General features: G+C 38.9%; 2 protein-coding genes and 1 pseudogene across 2 annotated transcripts in view; 1 reads left to right on the top strand and 2 right to left on the bottom strand.

Annotated features, from left to right (window-relative positions):
• LOC145479642 (uncharacterized) overlaps positions 1-18205 on the bottom strand; it is a 167662-nt pseudogene extending 149457 nt beyond the window's left edge.
• Positions 1-23713, top strand: part of LOC145480138 (uncharacterized) — a 30849-nt gene that overhangs the window by 4916 nt on the left and 2220 nt on the right. Inside the window, exons 2-3 of the mRNA XM_081458594.1 lie at positions 209-280; positions 22597-22668. Of these exons, the coding sequence (XP_081314720.1) occupies positions 209-280; positions 22597-22668 (144 nt within the window). The remainder of the gene's footprint in view (positions 1-208; positions 281-22596; positions 22669-23713) is intronic.
• LOC145470240 (uncharacterized) lies at positions 6663-7526 on the bottom strand. The gene has a single exon (XM_081454076.1). The coding sequence runs from the start codon at positions 7424-7426 to the stop codon at positions 6911-6913; it is 516 nt and encodes a 171-aa protein (XP_081310202.1). The 5' UTR covers positions 7427-7526; the 3' UTR covers positions 6663-6910.

Below are 23713 nucleotides of genomic sequence, written 5' to 3'. Positions count from 1 at the left end.
ACCACACGGGTTGAAATTATAATAACAATTCAAATAGAAAATTACACGAATATAAGAGCCGAAGTTTTCGTTATTCTTTATGCGAATTGCAGTACTATCTCGATGTTCCACAATTTCCAAATAAAAGTTACAAATTCATGCATTGTGCAACTCAAGCACTTGTGTAATTGTTATAATTTATGGTCTTTATCAATATCATTTTTTGCAGATCCTTGTTCGGAAACCAGTTACAGCAGTTGCCTCCGAGGGTTTTTGATCACAATACTAAGTTGACGGAGCTGTAAGTATTACATTCCTTCAGCCATAAATATAATATTAATCCTATTAAATTTAAGTAGAAAGGGATGGCTTAACGTGGATCCGAGGATAATCAAACTTTCAAATACGCCATTACCACCAGACAATTTTGATGATCGTACTTGGTTGTCGACTTATAGCATGGTTTTCCGGTGAACAAAAAGAATAATCCTGTCCTGTTTTTATGGAAAATATAAAGTAAGAGCGGTGATGCCCAGTCCGACTAGAACAGGTCCCAAATCAGTAACCCTGTATGGACATAATTAAGGTTCCACATTAACAAACATGATATAATTCTTCCATTCGGTATTGCTATTGAAACCAAAAGGTATTACTCTAGAGCTCCTGCATACACATATAGAAATTAATAATAATATATAATAATAATGATAATGATAATGATAATAATAATAACAATAAAAATAATAGCCTTGATGAGCCACACGATGTTTTTGAAGTTCATTATTTAATGAAGACAATATATGTTTCGGATGAGACATCATCCATCGTCAGTTGTACAGTGAGAAATAAAATGAAAATATGCAATAAATAGTATAACAAAGTGAAATACCAACAAGAATAATTAAGGATGAAGGCACGAACCAAACGAATCTCCTTCTATACCTTCATGACAGGGCTGCTTGTTCTTGGATCAGTGAATGTGCCCATCCTCTAAACGATCCGCAAGAACTTTTTGCTCACAGCTCTCCGGGGTGTAGCTAGTTAAAATTGCCTTCAAAATTGATCCGCCCATTCGCCCAAAATTCATCCGCTCATCTACAACAGATAAACAAAAGTAAACTGCTAAAAGACTCTAGCTTATGAGTAGTTTAGAAAAATTAATAAATAAATATTGAAGTTGATTAGTAATAGTAATTGGACCGAGTAGAGTACAAATCAATGAGTAATCGCGCGAGTAATGTGAAAATCGGACGTGCGCGAGACCCAGGGCCGATTTAAAATTACGAGCACGATTAGTAATAGTAACTGGACTAATCGCGCGAGTAATTTCAAAATCGTAATTTGAAATTACGAGCACGATTACTCCCTAAATTGTACGACACGAGGTCCAATTACTAATTAATCGTATCTATAACAAATTTCGGAATTAAAAAAATTTATGAGAACTTCTTTTGAGCAAAAACGTCTTTAGCGCTTTCCCTAAGTTTTGAAAAATGAACGAAACATTGCGAAGTAAGGCACTAAAGTGCGCGTAATTGACGTGCAAATCATGTGGGAATCCAATTACAGGTATCCAATTACAAAAAATTCAAATTGGATACCTGTAATTGGACATCACGTGATCGCGCGCCGATTACGTGAGAAATTGGCGCGCAGAGAGCTAATCACGATCGAGAATTTTGTTATAGATTGGATTACTCCCAAAATTGTACGACACGAGGTCCAATGACTAATTAATCATATCTATAACAAATTTCGGAATTAAAAATGTCTTTTGAGAACTTGTTTTGAACGAAAACGTCTGTAGCGCTTTTCATAAGTTTTGAAAACTGTAGGAAACATTGCGAAGGAAGCCATTAAAGCGCGCGTAATTGACGCGCGAATCACGTGGGTATCCAATTAAAAAAGTTTCAATTTGGATACCTGTAAATGGACGCTCACGTGATCACGTGCCAATTACGTGGCAAATAGGTGCGAAAGAAACCAATCACAATCTAGAATTTGTTTTATAGATACGATTAATACTCTTATAATATAGACGCGAGTGTTTTACTGGAAAATACACCACTCGTAAAATTCATACGAAACCGCATCCAGGACTCGGGTGACGTATTTTCCATTTATTTGATAGGTACTGAGATTTACCCACGAAAATCATAGTGAACAAAACTTGCACTGATTCCAAATGTAGCCAATCAGGAGCACGAACGACAAAATTTCACTGTGAAAAATATCGTCCGTCCAATCAGTGACGCAAACGACGAAATTTCATTATTGATGAATGAACGTACTGAAGAGAACGTCATCCGAGAGCCGTTGCACAAAACCCTTGCTTAAAAAAAAAATGTCCGAGGGAAAGTTTGTAGCTTCTGTTTGCTCAGTTGAAAAATTTAATTTAGGACAAGAAAACAAAAATACCGCTCAAAAAACTGAACGAGATGAAAGATTGCTTAAAAAATACTTTTGAAAACGAAGCAGGAAGACAGGAAAATTGAAGATATTTCAGCCGTTAAGCTGAATGAATACAATAGCCAATTTATCATCTCCGTCCGCATGGTGTAAAGCTAGCTGTATTGGTTGATGCTAGTTCACTGTCACATGGGGAGCTTGAAAAATCAGCATCAGGAAGGGACGTAGTGGTTGTCACAGTGATTGACTCTCCTCCAGTAGGAGAACATGTTGAAATTGTGTTGATGGTGGTAGTGGGGCTGGTACTAACAGAAGAAGCAGTGCTGATGTTTAGAGGAGAGGTTGTAGTATACGTAGATGTGCTGGTGAAACGGCATGTAGTGGCTGTGCTAGTTGAAACAGAATCGTTCTTCTTTGCTTATAAGCACCAGGTTCACTTTCTGCTAGTGCACTTCTTTTTAGCTACGTGAATTAAAAAAAAAAACAAACAAACGAGAATCAAAAGCTGGTAATTATGCAAGCTCAGGTTTTGTAATTGTATTCATAAAATATAAAGACAACCACGTTGTGATAAGAAGGAACATTCCAGTTCATACACGGAAAATGTCAAAAATACGTTGCTTGCGAGTAATACCGTCAAAATATTGATATCATCCCAATAAAGAAACCACTCTATTAACTGACCGGAAAAATTTACGAATAAGCAGCAAGAAGTACGTAAGAGATAATTAAGCTTATGTTTAGTTCACTTAGTTGGCGTTTTCTTCGTTCCGTGAGAGTATCTGTTCTTTCGGGAACAACTGAATCCCTCGTAGGAATGGATCCTCGAATCAAAACTTTATTCTGTTTTGAGTGCTCGCCAAGATCAAGGGAGATCTTCCGCGTATAGCACGACTCTTCGAAGTGCGCTGAACACAACGATGCGTATTTGGTGACACTAGACTCGTGAAAATCGGCACGATGCCTTTGGACGAATTTCACCCACTTATTTTGCACAACCGGATCCTTTGGAAACTGATGCATGCTGATTCCAACAGTATGAGAATCGTTCTTACAACTCGTATTATTCGGCGCTTCAGCAACGCAGTATCCTCCCCCTCTTTTCTTTTTACCGGAGCAAGCCTCACTGTTCGCCGCACTGTCGTCCTTGTTGGTTTCGATGCTTGTACACAACTTTACGTCACACGAGAAAGTCACGTGACGTTTTGGCCGCGCGGAACAAGGGACAATTTCGTTCGCAGTTAGCGCGTATTTTGAACTAAAAAAAAAGGGTTTGAAAATGTTTCTTCCTGGTTTGAAGGTTAACATCGTTTTTTATACATACCAGGCTAAGAAACAACGGGGAAAAAAATTTCATGTCATATGCACTTTAAAAGAACGTATATCAAAATCATAAACGTGTTTACGCTAATATGAAGTGTAATGTCGGAAGGGGGTGGAAAGAAACCAAACAAATTCTCTTAGAATCAGGCGACCGTAAATGGTCAGATCTCTTAAATATTAGAGCAAAAGGAGATATAAATAAAGACATAAATCGTTCTTTAAAAAAAAATACACACCTAGCAGTCAAGCGACTGAGTTACGTGTGGAATTAGAAAGAAATAGAAAACATATACCGTGTTTCTTTCGAGTCATAGAAACATGAGTGAAAGTTTGGCAGAACGACAAATGCTGTGGAGACAGGAGCCGCAGGCGAGTGTTTCCACAACTTTTTCGAGTTCTCCGAAACTTTTACGTGTTATTTGAACTAACAAATTTACTTGAAGTAAATTTTAGTAAAAATTCTACCAAAACAATTAGATTGTTCGCTCTCGATTTCTATTAGGTGATAGCAGGAGCCATAATCGGGGACGGAGACCGTAAGCGCGCGCCATTTCTAGTATTGGAGTTGTCCCCATGATATGGGACAATAATTCTATTTTTAGAACAAATTGCGCCATCGCCTGCGGCACACGCGCGTACATGCTGCGAGGATTTTTGCGGATGTCGCGCGGGGGAAATGGCGTCTGAAATTCCCGAAATTTTTCATGTTTTTGGCCCACAACTCAACACGTTTACGTCTGTTGGAATTTTGCTTAAGTATTTTCGTCGTGAGCTGCTCCAGTTTGAGTCAAGTAAGACAGTGTCGAATTTAGGTATGTTCCGCTGTAAGCTTGTATATATCGCTGACCAAGTTGTGTTCCGACGGATGCTTCTTTTACATGAGCTGTATATTACTCCACTTTAAATTTCACATATGTTGAAGGTTAACCGCTTTTCCGTTACACAGCAAAAAACTAGCTGGATATATTTAGATATAGCAGAGCTTCAGGACTTCATAGTTTCCTAGTTCTTCTTGCCACACGCTTGCGAGGAATTTGTCAGTCTATCGCGACCGAAAAGTAAAACAAAATATTTGCTAGTTTGAGGTTCGCTTGAATTGTAAGCAACGCTTGATGTTTCATCAAGGCCCAATAACTTTACGTCCGCAGATACTGCTCAGTTTTATTGGTGTAAAAATCCAGTAAATTCTCTGTTGTCGATGAATGAGAGCGCCCGCCGATGCGTGTTTTGTACAGTCAGTAAACATGACAAATTGTACTTCCGCTGCACTTTCGTGTGAAAGCGTACATCGAACTCAAACAATAACTCTACAGTTTTTAAATATGTTTAAGATTGATAAATGTTTGAGAACATATTAAAAGCTAAGCTGAAAATATGTGAATAAAGCAGAAATAATCAGTAAAGTTACGATGACGCTTTCTTTAATCAACTTGGAGTAACGATTTCGATTTGGTTGATCGAGTTGTCAAAACTCCTTGTCTATTTTCATTTTCGCCGTGTAAAACTTCACTATGCTTATGTTGAAGAAACACACATGATGTTAGTAGCCTTTTTTGCGTTCGTGAAATTTGTTACAGCATCTCAGCACAAAAGATAACGAAAGAAATCTTTGTCAAGATTTGTTGACAATTGAAAACACCGACTCGGACTTGAAAGTGCACGAGCTGCACTATGCAAATGAGCTAATTGTACGCGTCAGACTTTCCTTTCAAAAACTTTTGCAAACTCACCAAACAAGCAGAAACAATAAGAAACCATCAAAACAGGTTTTTGTCATGACGAACCATTGTCTGAAAAACTCACAAATTAACTCGATACCAGAGTAGAGAGCTTTCTTGCTATATTCTTAAGTCAGAACAAACGCAAAAACATACGCGTAAGCTTACAACTAGCGTGAGCAGATCTTACTATTCATTCCCAGCGCGAGATTGAAGTCTTGTTTTCGACCCTGAAAACCCCACCTTTTCCGTTAGCTCAGAGCATAAAACTACATATAAGCGCCCTGGTTCGTATTCCCTGCCTTATTCCCTGCCATCGCTGTGAAAAATACGCAAGAGAATCTCTCAACTCTCACCATTTGATCACGCAACGTGACAACATCCACGCTACAGCCCCCGACATGTGCGTGAATCCGCGCGGATATATGACGTCAGGATGGCGCAATTTGTTCTAAAAATAGAAAAATTGTCCCATATCATAGGTGCGCGCGAATCCCGAGACTTACGGTCTCCGTCCCCGATTATGGCTCCTGGTGATAGTTAATTCGGCGTTCGGCCTCATCAACTATCACCTCATAGAAACCTCGAGCTCATAATCTAATTGTTAAATAGAAACAAGATTTTTAACCAATCAACACGCGTATTTTCTTAGGACTGTTTTCTAAAGTCAATTACAATAAAAAATTATACAAATGAATTATATCAAGACTAATTCTCAAACTAATTACAAGGTAATTTAAAAACTATTTACAAAGCATGCCTAATAATAAATACTTTCTAAAGCGATCAATCCGACATAGTGGGATAAAAAAAAAAAAAAAAATTCTCCTCTTTCTCAAGCAATGAGTGTGCGAACTGGCCAGCGGAGGTAATAGATTGGTAGTAGATTAAAAGGACTGTTAGTCTCAACATAGGGTTCTCTTAACATTGCTGACGTTACCGTGCAAAAATTGTGACTACTACCGGTAATGAAATGCAAATATTTGCAGTTGTTGATCCCGTCCCTTCTAATTGGCTGCTTGTTCTTTTAAACTAGAATTCTTACAATGTTTAACTCTATACTACGGAGACTAATGAATACTGACTTTAAGTAGTAAGGCCTTGTTTGTTGGTGCTGATGTAACAAACGTGGAGCGCGCGGTTGAGACTTTTCTGAGATCTTCATTGAGAAGTCTACCAGGGTAACCACGCGTCCGAAAGTATTCCTTCATCTCTATGGCTCTGTTCATGAAATCAGGATCATCATAGTAGATCCTGCGTCGACGAAGAAATTGACTGAAGTGAATTGCCCTCTTTTAGAGATCAGGATGGAGAGACGAGTAATGGAGATAGTTATGTGTGTCGGTATTCGTCTAGTACAGTGATGTCCGTACTTTGTTGCCGTTGACTGTCAATTTGATATCGAGAAAAGGCAATTCCAGTTCACTGATAGTAGAAGTGAACTGGAGAGCTGGGTGGAAGTTAGATAAGTAATCGATGTACTACTCTAAATCGTGACGCCTGCAGTGTGCGCATCCAACAACGTCATCAGTGTAACGCTTGTGCGGCTGTGGGACGAAGCCAGTACAACGCGCGCGAATCTGCTCTTCTTCCACGTACAGACAAGCGCAGCTAGGACCCATCTTACTCCCCATGGCCACGCCACCAATCTGGCGATAGTATTCCCCATTGAACGAAAAGGCGTTTAAAGTGAGAACAAGCTTTGCCACTCGTGTAAGTGTGTGGGTAGGTGGCTCTTTGTTGGATCGCTGGTCGAAGAAGTGGGAGAGAGCTTGTAATTCACAATCGTTGGGAATCACAGTGTAGAGTGATTTTATGTCCATTGTAAACAGGATGCAGGGATTCTCATCGGAGCCGTCAAATGTAAAGGCGTCAAAGGTTCTGAGAGCATCGTCGGTATCCTTTACGTAGGTGGGAAGGCATCTAACTAACGGAACCATTACTTCATCGAGATACGCTGATATGTCTCCTACGTAAAAAATACATTTGACCGACATTTTCCAGCATTATATTTTTCGATCTTCCTATTGTTAATGTGCTGCAATAAATAATCTGTCTATGTTGTTATTTTTTGCATGGGTTGGATCGGCAGTTCAAGCACTTGTTTAATTGCTATAATTGTCTCTATAAGAAAATAAATTTTTTTGATCATGTTAATCTTATTTTAATAGTGGCAGAGCATAGCTTGGCGCCGAGTTGATACACAGTTTTCTCCAGACAGTTTTAAGAATTGTACTTGGTTGTCGACTATAGCCTGTTTTTCCGCTAAACAAACACAGTAATCCTGTCCCGTTTTTGTGGAAAGTGAAAAGTAGGAGCAATGATGCCGAGTCCGACTAGAAAAGGTCGCAACTCACTGACTCTTTCTGGATTTAAGTAAGATTCCTAAATTAATAGTAAAAAAAGAGATATCAATAACTATTACTACAATGTACACTCGTCTTGTTTTCCTCTCTGCTACGTCTATAGCGTCTTAATGCGAAAAACGTATGTTAAATTCACTGACGCCTTGACTCTTATATGAACTGTAATGTCGCTAAGGAAGTGAACATGAACCAAACAAATTAACTCAATTATAGTCAGGTGACCGTGAAGAGTTAGATATTAGAGGAAGAGGATTGTTTGTCTCAGCATGGTGTTCTCGTAGTATTGCTGACGTTACTGGGTAGAGATGATATGACTACCTCCGGGAACTGACACAGCGATACTTTCATGCTTCGCTCGCTGTTGACTAAGGTTTCTTGTACTTGTTGTTAAAAGGTATCAATATTGAGTTTTGTAGCGATACGATGTCGATCCCGGCTCTTCTAATTATTGTAATCGTTGCTTTTAAACTAGAATTCTTACAATGTTTAACTCTATGGCACGGAGAACTCCATAATAATGTCCGTGACTAATGAAAACTATTTTTAAGTAGTAAGGCCTTGTTTAATACATGTACATCGGCGAAGTTATGTTAAATACGCTGGACTTTGGTGGTCACGGAAGTTTGCTCGAGTTAATGGTAAATCCTTGGAAACAATTAAAGAAAATTGAAATGAGCCGATTACGCGGCCACCGGTTTTAGTTTAAGTTGAAAATAAAGCCCTAATTCTCCCGGAGTGGTCCTAGAACTTCATTATTCTTCGAAAATAATAAAACAAAGAGAATCAACACTAAACGAAAAATTGTTGACTGTTCTCCTAGAGCTAGCTCCATTAGCATACTTCCTGCAACCATCAAAAATCGATCGCAATACGACGTACAGCCGGCGTATATAGCGATGTCCATGTTCTATTGGAAGCCTTTGGCCAGCTGGAGGAAATTCGCATTTTTTTTTAAATCAAATATCTTCACGGTTTTATATCAGCATTTGATGTCCTGGTTAGTTGAATGTGGAAACAGAATTAAAAGGCAAAAACAGAGACTTTAACGCTAACTACAGTGAGTGAGGTTTATGTTACTTATCTGTTAGCTTCAGTGTCACTTTCAACAGTGACAAGGTTAAAACTTTCCTGCACAGCATCCAATGTCATCCATAACAAACCTTTAAGACGCAACAGCTACGAAGTTGTTTCATCTAGTGATATCAGAAACAAAGAACGATAAAGCTTCGTATCCATGATGGCGGTTGGCAAGAAACTTTACATTTACTTCATGTAAATAGTTGCGAAATATTACGTTTTTAGACATCTTACATGAATCAAAAAAAAAAAAAACACACACACACACTTCAGAGAGTAAGGACTGGAAATCGTCTTTAATAATCGTCTTTAAAATAAAGTATCATTCTATATTGTTATTTCTCGCTTTGGAGTTGGATCGGCAGTTCAAGCCTGACTGGAGTAAATGGTAGAATTTATCGCGTTTATTAAAATCATTTTTTTTTGGCAGGGCCTTACTTGGAAACCAGCTAAAGCAGTTACCTCCGAAGATTTTTGATCACAATACTAAGTTGACGCTTCTGTGATACACTTCCTTAAGCCATGAAAATAATGTTAATCCTATTAAGTGGCAGAGGATGGCTCGGATTCGCAGTAATACACCATTTCCTCCAGACAGTTTTGATGATAGTCCTTGGTTGTCGACTATAGCCTGTTTTCCTGCTAAACAAATACAATAATCCTGTCCGGTTTTTATGGCAAATATAAAAGTAGGAGCAGTGATGCCGAGTCCGACTAGAACAGGTCGCAACACAATAACCCTATCTGGATATAATTAAGGTTCCTAAATTAGTAAACATGATATTAATACTCATTACTACAGTGTACACTCATCTTGCTCATTTCGTTACTATATTTATTAAATCCATTTTGAAATCACTGATTATCCTTGCAGTCTGATTGGCTCTCAGTGGTGCGATTTATTCACGAATCTCACTTTTTTTTTGCTCTAAATCGCATCTTTTTCTCAGCCAATGAGAATGGGACAGTGAAACAAAACAACTAATCAGATATAAAGGTTAGTTTAAAGTAACCAATAAAATTTCAGGAAAATGAAAGGCAAAAAGCCGTTGTGTGGCGAGTTTTGCAACTATTATTGGGAAAACTTTGTTGTTATTGTTGTTTTTCTCCAAAACAATTGTCGAATTTAATTAATTACAGTTTCTGAATGACGATTATAAACTCCCTTAGGCTGAAGACCTACTTTAATGGAATTTTTCAACTTTCAGTGTCCATTTTGACGAATATTTTAGTGATTTTTCTTCAACATCTACTCAAGATCCGTATGATACCGAGTCCAGCAAAACATAAACAAGCGAAAATTACACAACAACAAATTCAGAGCCATCTAAAGAAGGTAGATGTCTGTAAAGAAAAATTAACTTATGTAAGAAAACAATCTACTCTGGTATCGAGTTAATTTGTGAGTTTCTCAAATCATAACCAAAACCTGTCTTTGATAGTTTCGTATTGTTTCTGCTTGCTTGGCGAGTTTGCAAAAGTTTTTAAAAGCAAAGTCTGACGCGTACAAGTAGCTCATTTGCGTATTGCAGCGCGTGCACTTTCAAGTCCCAGTCGGTGTTTACAATTGTCAACAAATCTTGACAAAGATTTCTTTCGTTATCTTTTGTGCTGAGATGCTGCAACAATTTTCATCAACGCCAAAAGGCTACTAACTTAGTGAAATTTTACACTGCGAGAATAAAATAGAGAAGGAGTTTTGATAACTCAACCAACAAAATCGAAATTGTTGTTCGAGTTGGTTAATGAGAGCGTCATCGTAACTTTGCTGATTATTTCTGCTGTATTCACATATTTTCAGTTAAGCTTTTAATATATTTCCAAACATTTATCAACGTTAAACATATTTCAAAACTAGAGATATTACATGAGTTCGATGTACGTTTTCACACGAAAGTGCGGAAGTCCAATTTGTCATGTTTCACTGACTGTACAAAACACGCATCGGCGGGCGCTCTCATTCGCATTCATTGACAACAGACAATTTATTGGAGTTTTACACAAACAAAACTAAGTAGCATCTACAGACATGAACTTATTGTCACTTATTGGGCCTTGATTAAACATCACGCGTTGCTTACAATTCAGGCGAAACTCAAACTTGCAATTTTTTTTTTTTACTTTTCGGTACACTCTGGAGAAATCCTCGCAACCGTGTGGCAAGAGAAGGGAAACTTCGAAGTCCTGAAACGCTGTTATATCCAGATATATTCAACTAGTTTTTTGCTGTGTTATGTAAAAGCTGTTAATCTTCAACATATGTGAAACTTTCAGTGGAGCAATGCGGAGCTCTTGTAAAAGAAGCAACGAAACACAACTTGGTCAGTGATATAAAGCGGGACATAACTAATTTCGACACTGTCTTACTTCACTCAAACTGAAGTAGCTTACGGCGAAAATATTGCAGTAAAATTCCAACAGACATGAACGTACTGAGTTGTGGGCCAAAAGCATCCAACATTTCGGGAATTTCGGACGCCATCTCCCCGCGTTACATCCGCAAAGATCCTCGCAGTGTGTACCCGCGTGTGCCACACACGATGGCGCATTTTGTTCTAAAAATAGAAAAATTGTCCCATATCATATAGGGACAGCCCCAGTACTAGAAATGGCGCGCGCTTACGCTCTCAGTCCCCAATTAAGGCTTCTGTGGGTATATTATATTCGCATGTTGTGCACGAATGTTTGTGTGGTATCAAATAACGCGGTGTAAGATGAATGTAATGTATTCTTGGTTTTCATTTGCGCACCTCCCCCCACTCCCCCCCCCCTTCCCACCCCCGAGATGACATGCAGTTTCCTAATATAACTGGTATTCTGCAATAAAAGCTATGTTTTATTAAAGAATAGAAATTTGATCTTTTTGCAAATTGTGTCATCAAATTCGGTTCTTTTTAGCTCTTCGTTTATCTGTGTGACGGTTTCAAATGCCTCTTGGAGGGTTAAGTATTGTGGAAACGTTGGTAACATTTGGAATTATTTATGCAACAGACCCACTTCTACAAAATATGACTAAGACCTTTTCCCTCCGTTGACTCACCTTCGATGAATTATAAACCCCTCCAGACTATGTTAAATTACGTGCGCCAATTTCCCAAAATCGGGGTAGTTTTCCACACGCTTTATCTCTGAAACGAGGTCGGTGACTCCCATTTTTTTCTGCATTTCTGACACAAGTTACTCATTATCTGACTGCAGCAAAAATTTAAAAAAATCTATCGACTGCAAATGTTTTGCGCGAACGTCCTTAAGAACTTCTTTCGAGCGTAAAGGTCTGTATTTTTTTTATAAGATTCACAAGAGGGGCATTAAAGCTCAAGCAATTAATGTGCGAATGGCGCAGGGTGTTCAATTCCAAAAAGTGAACTAGCATTTTTACACTGATGAAACGGCAATCCTAACCGATTAAGAGCCCTCGCGATTGTCAGATAATGAAAGAGATGGACGCGTCTTCGATGTTACTTTTCATAGAATTCCCATCTCTTAATTTCTTTGTCGTCACATTTCTAGGGTTAGTTTCATTCTTAGCTGCAGTTAACAACAATATTTGAATAGATTTGATATCACAAAAACTTTAATGCGTCAAAGGCCTGTAAGTGACATTAAATAAATACAGGACAAATACGAGGAATAACAAATGATTGACTTTTTCAAGTGTCATGGTATTCAGCACTGCTGTGCTAATAGACCATTTTCGTATTCTTAGCAGTGGATCGGAACTAACTCGGAACTGAGCCTAATGTAGGGAGTTTTTTCCAATGCTATTAGAAAATAGCCCAAAGAAAATATGCGCGCTGATGGGCTTAAAATCGAGTTTCTATCAAAACAATTAGATTACGAGCTCGAGATTTCTATCACACTATCTATCACTATTTCACAATAGATAGTGAGTAGCGTAGCCAATCACAGAACGGCATTCGTGATAAAACGCTAGTGATTTATACTAATTGACAATTAGATTATGAGCTCGAGATTTCTATGAGGTGATAGCTGATGAGGCCGAAGGCCGAATCAACTATCGCCTCATAAAAATCGAGAGCGAATAATCTAATTGTTTTAGTAGAATTCTAACTTATATTAACGCAAATAATGTTTTCGAAATATTTTTCGACACATTATTGAACTTTACTCTTTAACAAAATCGCACGTATTGAATTGTCCTTGGTAAATTTGCGGTTGCTTAAGCGCACCGGTTTTGAATAATTTCAAGTTTTTAAAGTCAAGAATCCGTTTATGTCCTTTTTTCAGTCTTCTCAGGAATTTAATTATCCATTTACACCTAAACTTTCTCCCAAAACTTCGGAAAAACGATAAAAACGTTGCATTTCGTGCACGACCGACAGCTACTGCATTCTAATGGCTGATAGTATACGAGTAGCTCAGCCAATCAGATTGCAGCATTTGCATTAGTATACTAGTAGAATTCTACTAAACTTGTTAGAAACAGAGAACTAGCAAGAGCTGTTGGCGCAATGATGGCGTGAGCAATGAGAATTTACATCTTGATGATCAAAGTAAAAAAGTTGTTTTCCTTTTTCCGGTCGCCGAATTTTCTAAAGAAATAGACAACATGTTCTCCGTGTTTCTATCGAGTTATAGAAACATTCGTGAAAGTTTGGGAGAACTCGGAAAAGCTGTGGAAACACTTGCCTTCCGGCTCGTTTTCCCACAGCATTTCTCGTTCTCCCAAACTAGCTCTTTGGAGTTGTTTCAAAAGCGCTGATGTTAATAATGACATCAGATTGTCACGGTTGCATTGATGTCAGCTAAAGTCACGGTCAGCTAGTAATGAATATTTTATGCTCCAGAATTTACAGGTAAACGTTTTCTAAACCATTCTTTAGTATGTAGAGCTTTTCTTTGTTGAGATTGTTGTTTTTTCTCCACGGGAAAAAAATATAAAGAGTATGGTCATGGCGGTTTTGAAGGAGCCCTGTCAGGACAGAATTAACTTTCATAAACTGATAACCATGATATTAATACTCATTACTACAGTGCACACCCATCTTGCTCACTTCTTTACTTTGTTGCTTCTTTACTTTGTTGATCGTCAGACTGTTAGTTTCAACATATAGTGTTCTCTTGACGTTCCTGACGTTACTGAGTAGAAATAATGTGAATGCTACTCGGCATAGGATAAAATTATTTGCATTCTTCACTCGCTGCCGGATAAATTTTCTTCCACTTATCGTTCAGTCAATTCAAGCCCGCTCATACCCCCAGGCATTGGACGAGCATTTGACATATTCTTTTCATAATGTGGCAAATACCCCACCGTGATAAAACAAAAAAATCCCCACGGTAGGGCCGTGGCAACAGAGAAAATACCCAGTATTAAAAGTTAAAGCTCAACACTTTACGTTCTTCAGTTAAGCTTATATAGAGACATTGCCGGCCCTCATGACCGTTAACGTGAGACAGCAACTTCTGTTAGAGTTTGATTATGACTGTTATTGATGTAATCAATGTTTTTATATAAAGCGTATTGAAATTGATTCAAACATGGTCAAAAGTAGTGCACACCGATCTTCACAAAGACGATGTCTGCAGAGAAAACTCATGGGAAGATGGCTTACCCCTGTTTGTTTTATATCATATAAGTTTACACATGATTGTCGTCTATCGTCTTCGCCATCGCTTCTCGACTCAATTTCGATATTCTCGCATGTGGAAGACCAACATGAATTTATAAGGGTGGTGGTAGGGCAAGAGTTAGTTTCCAGTGGGTTAAATGTCAGAAAAAGAATTTACAACTACGTTTTCTACGTAGGGTTAAATCCTTTGATGTTTATTAAAGCAGGTTTGCGCCTGTACAAAGCACTGACGTATAAGTCTTTGTTTTTGTCTCAATTGTCATATGCCCCACCCCCGGGAAGCGACCAAATGCCCCATAGTGGGGACCAACAACCTGTCAAATGCCGTAAAATGCGCCGAGGGGTGGGGCAGGAGGGGATGGGCGTGCTTAGAATTGACAGTTAAAAGGTATGAAAATTGAGTTTTGTAGCTATTTGTTGTTGTTCCGGGCTGTTCTAGTCAGTTTTTTGTTCTTTTAAACCAGAATTCTCACCATAATACTCTCCATGACTTAACAGCTAAAAAGAATGGCTCCGTTGTCGTCAGGCCTTGATTAATTTATCTGCAAAGTTATATTTAACAATTATTCGCCGAAGGCGAGGTGAACATTGGTAAATATTCACCGAGACGAAGTCGAGGTGAGTATTCACCAATGTTCACCGAGCCTGAGGCGAATAGTTGTTTTAGTATAATTTTCAGGGGTGAAACACAGAGTAACGATTAGAACAGACTGTTCGTTTTCATACACGCATGGAGCCGTAGTTTTAATAATAAGCTTACATGTAAGCTTACATCGATTGTGAATCAATTTACATATCAAGTTCGGCAGTAAAACAAACAAGCGAAACACTACGAAAAATAAATTCATCTCGTGCCTTTGTTTTATCGCTGTTGACCTCATTCACAGCTGTCATCATTGTCTAAAAATGAGTAGTTTTAGTTTGAAGAAAAATAAATTTCGGTCAATCGATCTGATCTGCTGGCGATCAATGTAACCACTGCGTTTGCGATTCTTAAAATTCCTTGATTACGAGTTCTTCAAAGGATTTTTGTTCCAAGGGTGACAGCAGTCATTTTGAAAATTCTCCCCCCTTCCAAATATCCTGGACTTGAAGTGATGTCTTTCGAATAAATGAAAATTTGATTCCGCAAATGTCCGCCATGTCTACTTGCCGAGATGGCAAAGTTGGCGAGCTTAGAATCCGGGCCTCGAAAATGTTATTATATTCACCGCCTGGAGCGGTGAATATAGCGTCATATAAGGAATCGCTCGACCAATCAGATTGCTGGAAACTTTTTGTTTAGCTTTGAAATTATACTAAACTGCTATATACGCTTGACATTTATCGTTGCTTGACGACGTTTAAAATTTGCTATTATAGTTTGACAACTTTATTCGCGGGCTTCACACGTACAACAACACCGCACATGTTTTACAATTCAACTCATCTCACACGCTCGCACGTGGCTTCTAGCAACGAGCTGGCCTGTCATTCATAACATAGTAACGCAACCCAAAATGAAAGTTCAAGAAGCGGGAGGCACATCCCCGTCCCTATTAGAGACATAATCTTTGTTGAGACAATGAACAAGTCTACTCTTCCGCTTCCTCTAATAAACAAAGTTTCGTAATCGGACTCTTGTACTCCCCGTGCTGAGTGCGCACTGTAACTGCCCGAACCAACCCATCCTGCCCAGCATGAGTGGACAAGATTCTGCTTAACGGCTATACGCCTTACGGCTAATTTGGTTCAGCAACTAAGACAACATTTTCTTCTTTGAGGTTCTGTTTTATCGCTTGTCGCTTCTTCCATGTTTCTGTCAGGCTAGGAAGGTACTCCCCGGTAAAACGTCTGCAGAAGAAATTATATATAGCTAGCGCATGGGACTGTCGCCACATCTTTGTCGAGTTGATCGCTCTGTCACTAACTTCAGCATCTTTATAAGTCGGATTCGCCCCCAACAACAAAAAAATGCCTTGGCGTTAACTCTTCAATGTCCTCTGCATCATTGGATACTTGAATAATCGGTCGACTGTTTAGTATCCCTTCTGTCTCGACAAGTGCAGTTCTCAGTACTACTTTGAAAACAGTCCTGTGTTTCAGAGTGGCTTTCAGCGTTTTCTTTTTGCACTTTCCTAGTCCCTCCCATGTTCGTTCAAAGTGCGGGGCGCTAGGCAGCTGAAATTTCCATTTGGTCTTTTTATGCCCACAATAGTTTAATACAATACATTTCCGCAACTCATTATTTGCACCGACAAAGTTCGTTCCATTACCACTGTGGATGCTCTGCGGTCATCCACGTCGAGCAATGAATCTCTTAAATACTATAATGAAATGATCTTTTGAAAAATGATCCACAATTCAAGTTCAAGGTGACACGGCCTAGTACTCATGCAAGTGAACAAAGACGCCGTACAAAGTAATTTTACTACGTCTTTCCTTAACTAACGTAGGTCCAAAAAGTCAACTCAAGTGTTCCTAAACACCATTCCTGGCTCAAGTTGCCACTCTCACAGACTTCCCATTTGCTGCTCTTGAGTCTTTACTGTCTGGCGATAACAGTAGTTACACTTGAACGACGCGTTTCGCACCTCCTGGCGGCCATGGATGATCCAATACTCTTGCCTAATTTGATTGTGCAAGGGCTCAGGTGGCGAGTGGTGGCCCATCTCCAGAAACTGTATCTCTTCGCTGAATGACTCAACTTGCGCCCTCTTTACAATTTAATCCTGAGAAGTTCTCATTTCTTTCGACTTAAGTAAACCTAGTAGACTGGGTTCCACCTTAGCTTTTCTATTGTGTGCGAGTCGCATCACATAAACTGTAATTCGTCTTAGTTTGATCAGTGACGAATACTTCATCCACCTCTAACAGGACCTCATTTTCCTGAGCTGCTCCAACCCATCTTCCCTACCTCTTCTCACTCACGTCGTCTTTCTCGCAGGATACTTTGACTCTATTTTCCGGCCAGAATTCTGCTGACTTGTACAGGAAATTGGGTATATTATTGTATCGAAAGCCCAATCCAAGCTCTGTAGGACTTAGCTCTCGGGTGATGCCATCTGCAGGATTAGCGTCTGTCGCATATAACTCCAACTCACAGCCTGAGTCACGCAATGCCATCACTTGTTGTTTTCCTTTTTCTCGAAAGACAAAAATGGGAAGTACTGCAACGAAAGTAGGACCACCAGTCACAAAACCCTGTGTGCGCTGATTGGCGATACCCCTTCTGTGGCTCCACAGCCTGACGTGGTGAGGAGTCTTCGTTTTCCAGAACTGGACTGGTGCTAAATCATTCTCAACTTCAGGCACTCTTTCTGATTCACGGGTTGCTTTTGCTTGTTTAATAAATTTCAAGTCGACTTTATGTACGAGGGTATGATGACGCATGTCACAGTTCTGAACTCTTCATTTATTTCTACTATAACATTTACTCAGACGATGACCAGGTAATAGACATTATAAGTATAGTTTGTGTTTCTCAACAACTTTCTCCTTTTTGCTAGGCAACATTCCCTCAAAACGTTTGCACTCTTGCTAAGCGTGATTAGTAGACTGGTGAATTGGGCACTTCTTTGTTCCATAACTGGTGCCTAGAGATTCTCCTGTGGCTCCTGCAGATAGCCCAGATTGAGATTTGTCTACTGGCTTACCCCTATCGCCTTTAGAAGTATCTGGACGCTTCCACTTCTTCTCCGGCATCCTCCGCTGCTTGGACTCACTGATTTTTGCCTCTTTTTCCAGCTAATTTACAATGAATTCTACGTTTATATTTTTGGTTTTTCTTCATCAAACTCGGCCCATAAACCACAAAGGCGGGCAGAAAATTTAGCTAAGGTTGCCTCGGGGACTTGAGAGTAAAGCTCATGAAGGAAGTTGAACTCCTTGAAAATGCCTATCAATCTTGAAGCTATTTCTTGATACGGGCTGATCTGCACACTGACTTCTTTCACTATGGTCGGAAATTGATCTATGCGCTTCTTCGCAGCTAACTCAACTATGTCTACATGGCCAAACCGCTCCTCGAACACAGCTCAGGCCTGCTCGTATGAATCTAATAATTCCTTTATATGTAACCTAATTTTAATGTAACTTTTTTCTAGTTTTACTTAGTTGTTATTTATTTATTTATTTATTTATTTTTTACACAGGACTTGCATAGATAGCAGTTTTTTCCTTAATACTGATCCAGCAATCCTGTATAAATATGTTTTAATTATCATTATTATTATTATTATTATTATTATTATTGTTATTATTATTAGTGAACTTAACCGAAGAGTGCCAGTCTTCCGCTTCTTGGCACACAGCTCCTTAACAGACCTATACAAATCCAAACCAAAGTATACGTCAAACCTATCAACACTGGCTTTCTGCTGCATTACAAGAGCCATGTTGAAGATCGCTACAAGCGCGGCTTACTAAAAACTATGCTTGATCTTGTCTTCCGCCTCTCTTCCAACTGGTCCTAGTTTCCCGAGGAATGTGTTAGCCTCAAAATAGAGTTTTCTCGACTGAGTTACCCAGACAGGTTAATTAATTGCACCATCTCGCGCTTTATTGTAGTTAAAGCTTCTGATCAACTTGTTCCCGAGTTACCAGCTGTTAACAATGAATTAGATCCTGTTCGCGTTGTTCTGCCATTTAAAGACCAAGCTTCAGCCGACATTGTACGAGCACAACTCAAAGATCTGAGCCAGAAAATTCAAGTGACTGTCCAGCCCACGTTTGTTAGTCACAAGATCAAACAACATCTGAAACGGCGCGAAATCAAGCCGTCTATTGTTAACCAACAATCCCTTGTTTATCAATTTAATTTTGACCTGTGTGATGCAGGTTATGTTGGCTGCACGCGGCGGCATTTGCATCAACGCGTAGACGAGCTTAAGAATGCATCTTTCTCCACTGGAAAACATTTTCGTGTAAAACATTCTTATGTGCCCAAGGATCTTACCAAGAGTTTTACCACCTTAAAAAAAGTGCAAGAAAAAGTTTGACTGTCTCATTTATGAAGTGTATTTTTTATTAATGAACTGAGACCAAGTCTCAATGTACAGTCAGGCTCAAATCGTGCAAAATTTTTTAATTATTTTTAATTATGTTATTCTTGCATGCATTTTATTGTTCTTAACAACCTTTTTTACATTTTTGTAGTTTACATACTTTTACTTCGTTGTTTTTTACTTATAAGTATGCAAAATGTTCATCTTCACTTTTAAGCTTAAAAATGACCGAAGTTCGGTCGAAACGTCGGGCGCTTTTACCGTTAGTTTTTACTTCAAATTGTTTTTAAAAAGCCTTTACCTCTGAAAATCAAATGGAACGGAAATTTCCAGGAAAAAATGTTCAATATTTGAGTATACCTCACGAGGTTGTCCTCTTTTTCGGAAATGATGCAAATTCGCAATTTTCTATTCAGCGCTAGTTCTTTTGACCGCGATCATAGCAAGCTGGAGATCTCAAGCAAGGATGACGGCGACGCATATTCGAAAATGGATTAATATTTTACTTTAGAACCTTTCCACTTATATGTCGATAAATATTAGCTACAGCTAAATTCGTCAAGAAAGCGTTTTATTAAAATAGTGCTCCCGTGGTGTACATGTTTGCCCCCGTCCACACTTATCCGGATATTTTTGAATCCGCAACTTTCTCCCTCCCGAGATACACAAATTTCCCCGTCCACACGTAGCGTATTCAAATCGATTTCGCCTGTCCCCACGCATTCGATGGTGTCCGGATTCCATCCAGAGAAACTAGGCCTACACGTTGTTCCGTCATATTGGTTTACTGTTCGTTATCCTTATCACCGTGACTCTGGAGAGCAGATTCGAGAATATCCGGATTCGCTGCCGAATTCGCCGGATGTGTGTGGACGGAAGCTGTATCCGGAAAGAAATTAAAAAGTTGCGGATTCAAAAATATTCGGATACGTGTTGACGGGTCTTTTCTTTTGCATAGGTTGGCTAGGAAATGTACAAAAGATTTATGACGCGTGCAGAACCATTGTATGACTCATTATTCAAACTCTTTGTTTTCGCTGCCGTTGTGGTTTGTATAAGGTCCCGGCTGCCGTGGTCTATAAAAAGTCACAATGTCGACTTATCAGTGATCTGTTTGCTTCTATATTTGCGATTTAAACCTCGAAGTCATTGAAAATTTCCAAGCGAATAAAACTGTGCGGCTTATCGTTTTCCACACTGGAAAGTCTGTACCATTCGCCCATGGACATTCCAGGAAATTCACACCGTAAGTTTTGATCGAATGGAAAGCGCCCATAATCTTTGATTACTACTAGTTTAATTATTATAATTGTTCCAAAAAAAGTCATAATTTCTCAAGAATTTACAGCCAAACGTTTACTAAACCATCCTTTAGTATGTAGAGCTTTTGTTGTTTTTTTCGGACGAGAAAACAATAATCAGACTGAGGTTATTGCAATGTTGGAGAAGCCCTGTCAGGACAGAATTAACTTTCAAAAACTAATAAACATGGTATTAATACTCATTACTGCAGTGTACGCTTGTTCTCTTCTTTACTTTGTTTATTGTCTTAATAAAGTGAATGTATATCGAAGTCATTAATATATAATGTGCTCTCTTAGTAAAAACACAATCTTGCCTGCCATTTCCTAGGATTAAATTTGTCAACTGATTTTGCGATTGTCAAAGTGTGGAAATAAGGAATCATTCTATATTATTGTTTCTCGCTGCGGGTTGCATGCGCATCGGCCGTTCAACTACTTGCTACTTGTTTTTGGACTAAACAAAAGCATTATCTCAGTCCAGTTTTAATGCAAACGAAAAGTAGGAGCAATGTTGCCGAGCCGAATAAAACAGGTCGCAACTTACTAACGGTTGAAATGTAGAGGCCCAAATGTCATAATTTCTCCAGAATTTACAGGTAAACCTTTTCTAACCATCCGTTAGTATGTAGAGCTTTTGTTGTTGAACTTGTTTTTTTTGTTGTTGTTTTTTTTTTCCACGGGAAAAATAATCAGAGTAAGGTCACGGCAGTGTTGGAGGAGTCCTGCCAGGACAGAATAAACTTTCATAAACTGATAACCATGATATTAATACTCATTACTTCACTGTACGCCTCTTCACTTCTTTACTTTGCGTATCTTCTTCTTATATCAAAGTTTTTAAGCCTTGACTATTATATTAACTGTAATGTCGCAAATTAGGTGAACGGGAAGCAAATAACTTCTCTTAGAGTCAGGTGACCATGAAGAGTAAGATCTCTAAGAATTTCGAGAAAAAGGACTGTTAGTTTCAACATAGTGTTCCCACAACATTGCTGACGTTACTGGGTAGAAATAATGTAACTACTACTCGGACTAAAATAGAAATATTTGCATGCTTGAATCGCTGACGGATAATTTTTTTCTCGTAGTCAGTAGTTGAAACGTATTAATATAGAGTATTGTAGCTATAACTTGCTGTTCTAGGCTTTTCTAGTCAGTTATTCGTTCTTTAAACCAGAATTCTTAAATGTTTAACTGTATAACTCGGACAACTCCATAATACTCTCCGTGACTAAAGAGCTAAAGGGAATGGTTCTGAAGTTGTAAGGTCTTGTTTAATTTATCTGAAAAGTTATGTTATATACGCTTGACATCGGTAGTAAAGAAGGTTCGCTCGCTGATTTAATTTAACATGACACGAGCGTGGGACAAAGAAAAATTCTGAGTCCCCGACAGGAATCTAACCCATGACCTTCCGAACACCGGGCGGGCGCTCTATCCACTGAGCTACGAGAACTCATGGAGAGTAAGGTCATTTAACTGAGTTCATATATGACAGGTGTCCTGCATACTGCTAGGATCAACGCTATCGAAGTCATCGTGAGCAGTGATAAGTTAATAAAGATGGTGAATTTTAAGCTCGGTAATGAAATGTGAAGGTGAATGAGAGGAGGTCATGGGTTCGATTCCTATCGTGGACTCAGAATTTTTCTTTGTCCCACGCTCGTGTCATGTTGATTCACTCACCTTCACATTTCATTACCGAGCTTAAAATTCACCATCCTCATTAACTTATCACTTAAGTAACATGTATTCCATGGCGGTCTTAGTAAAATCACGAGTATTTAATAAACTGTTTACTGCTTACTTCTTTAAAATGAAAAAATGTCATTGAATTTCAGGGCTCTTAACCAAAACGAACTGAGCAGCCTTCCGCCTGGAATATTTGATAACCTGACATCCTTGGAGGGACTGTAAGTGTTTGTGTTTCCTTTGGTTGTTTTTCTATCTTCAATGGTACTACCGTAAAGATTCGACGTAATTTTCCTTTCGGTAGCTGACTGGAGGGTGTTTGAGGGGTCACTTACTAGGAACAATGCCCATATTTAGTTTTGGATTAAGAGCAAAATGTTCAAATAGGATTTCAATGTAAAAAAGGAAAACAACTCCAGCTGTAACTACATTAAGTGAGGAGAAAATGACTTTTCTTTTAGCTTCCATGCCCGAATCGGTAACCTTGTAAAAGGGATCATTTTCGCTTTATTTGCCCAACTAGTCAATTATACGTCGACAGCTTCATCGTCACTGTCATTTATAACCGTGCAAACCTTTACGATGCAGCTTCTTCGACGCACGAATCAGTAATCCCGTCGATCATTATCTCTTCATTTTCCCTCGCTGTTCTAGCCGTCCAAGCTCTAGGTGAGCTTGATAGCCCCTACGGGTGCACGTGAGGGCTACTTCTATGAAGTACCTATACCGCTATGTGCCGTCCTAGGGGTTGTGATTTTGGTACCCTTGATCTTAAACGGGGTATCCATATTCCTTGAGCAGGGTATGATATTTCAAATGCACAAAAACCAATTTTCAGCAGCGAATTCTATTTACTTGTGGAGAATTTCTTTACACTAAATTTCCAGAACATGATATTAAAAAGATAAAGAAAGTTTAAATTAAAACTGATTACCTATCCCATTTTTGCTCTGGCCCAGCCTCCCCCGTTCCCATACTGCCCGTAGAAATAGGCAACATCTAGTACTGATAAAGTATAACATTGAAACCTGCATTAATTAAGAGGACACCATATTAAGCAGATACCGTTTGCTAAGCAAACACTAGCAAAAGTATAGTATTTCATGTTGTGTGAAAACGAACCTCAACGAAAGCTCAACTTTCCATTGGAGGGTGTTGAGTCCTCCAATATGTTTGCCTATCAATTTTTGAAAGACTTTTTTCTCTGCTGGCCGTCTGCAAGGGATCAGACTAGAGTCTGATGAAACTGCCAAAAGTACTTGAGAG

The sequence above is a fragment of the Orbicella franksi genome, chromosome 2 (genome assembly GCF_964199315.1).
Source record: "Orbicella franksi chromosome 2, jaOrbFran1.1, whole genome shotgun sequence".
NCBI lineage: Eukaryota > Metazoa > Cnidaria > Anthozoa > Scleractinia > Merulinidae > Orbicella > Orbicella franksi.
This window is presented reverse-complemented; position numbering and strand designations above follow the sequence as displayed.

Excerpts from the sequence above, each read along its gene's own strand:
- LOC145470240 (XM_081454076.1), bottom strand. The coding sequence starts at position 7,426 with ATGTCGGTCAAATGTATTTTTTACGTAGGAGACATATCAGCGTATCTC.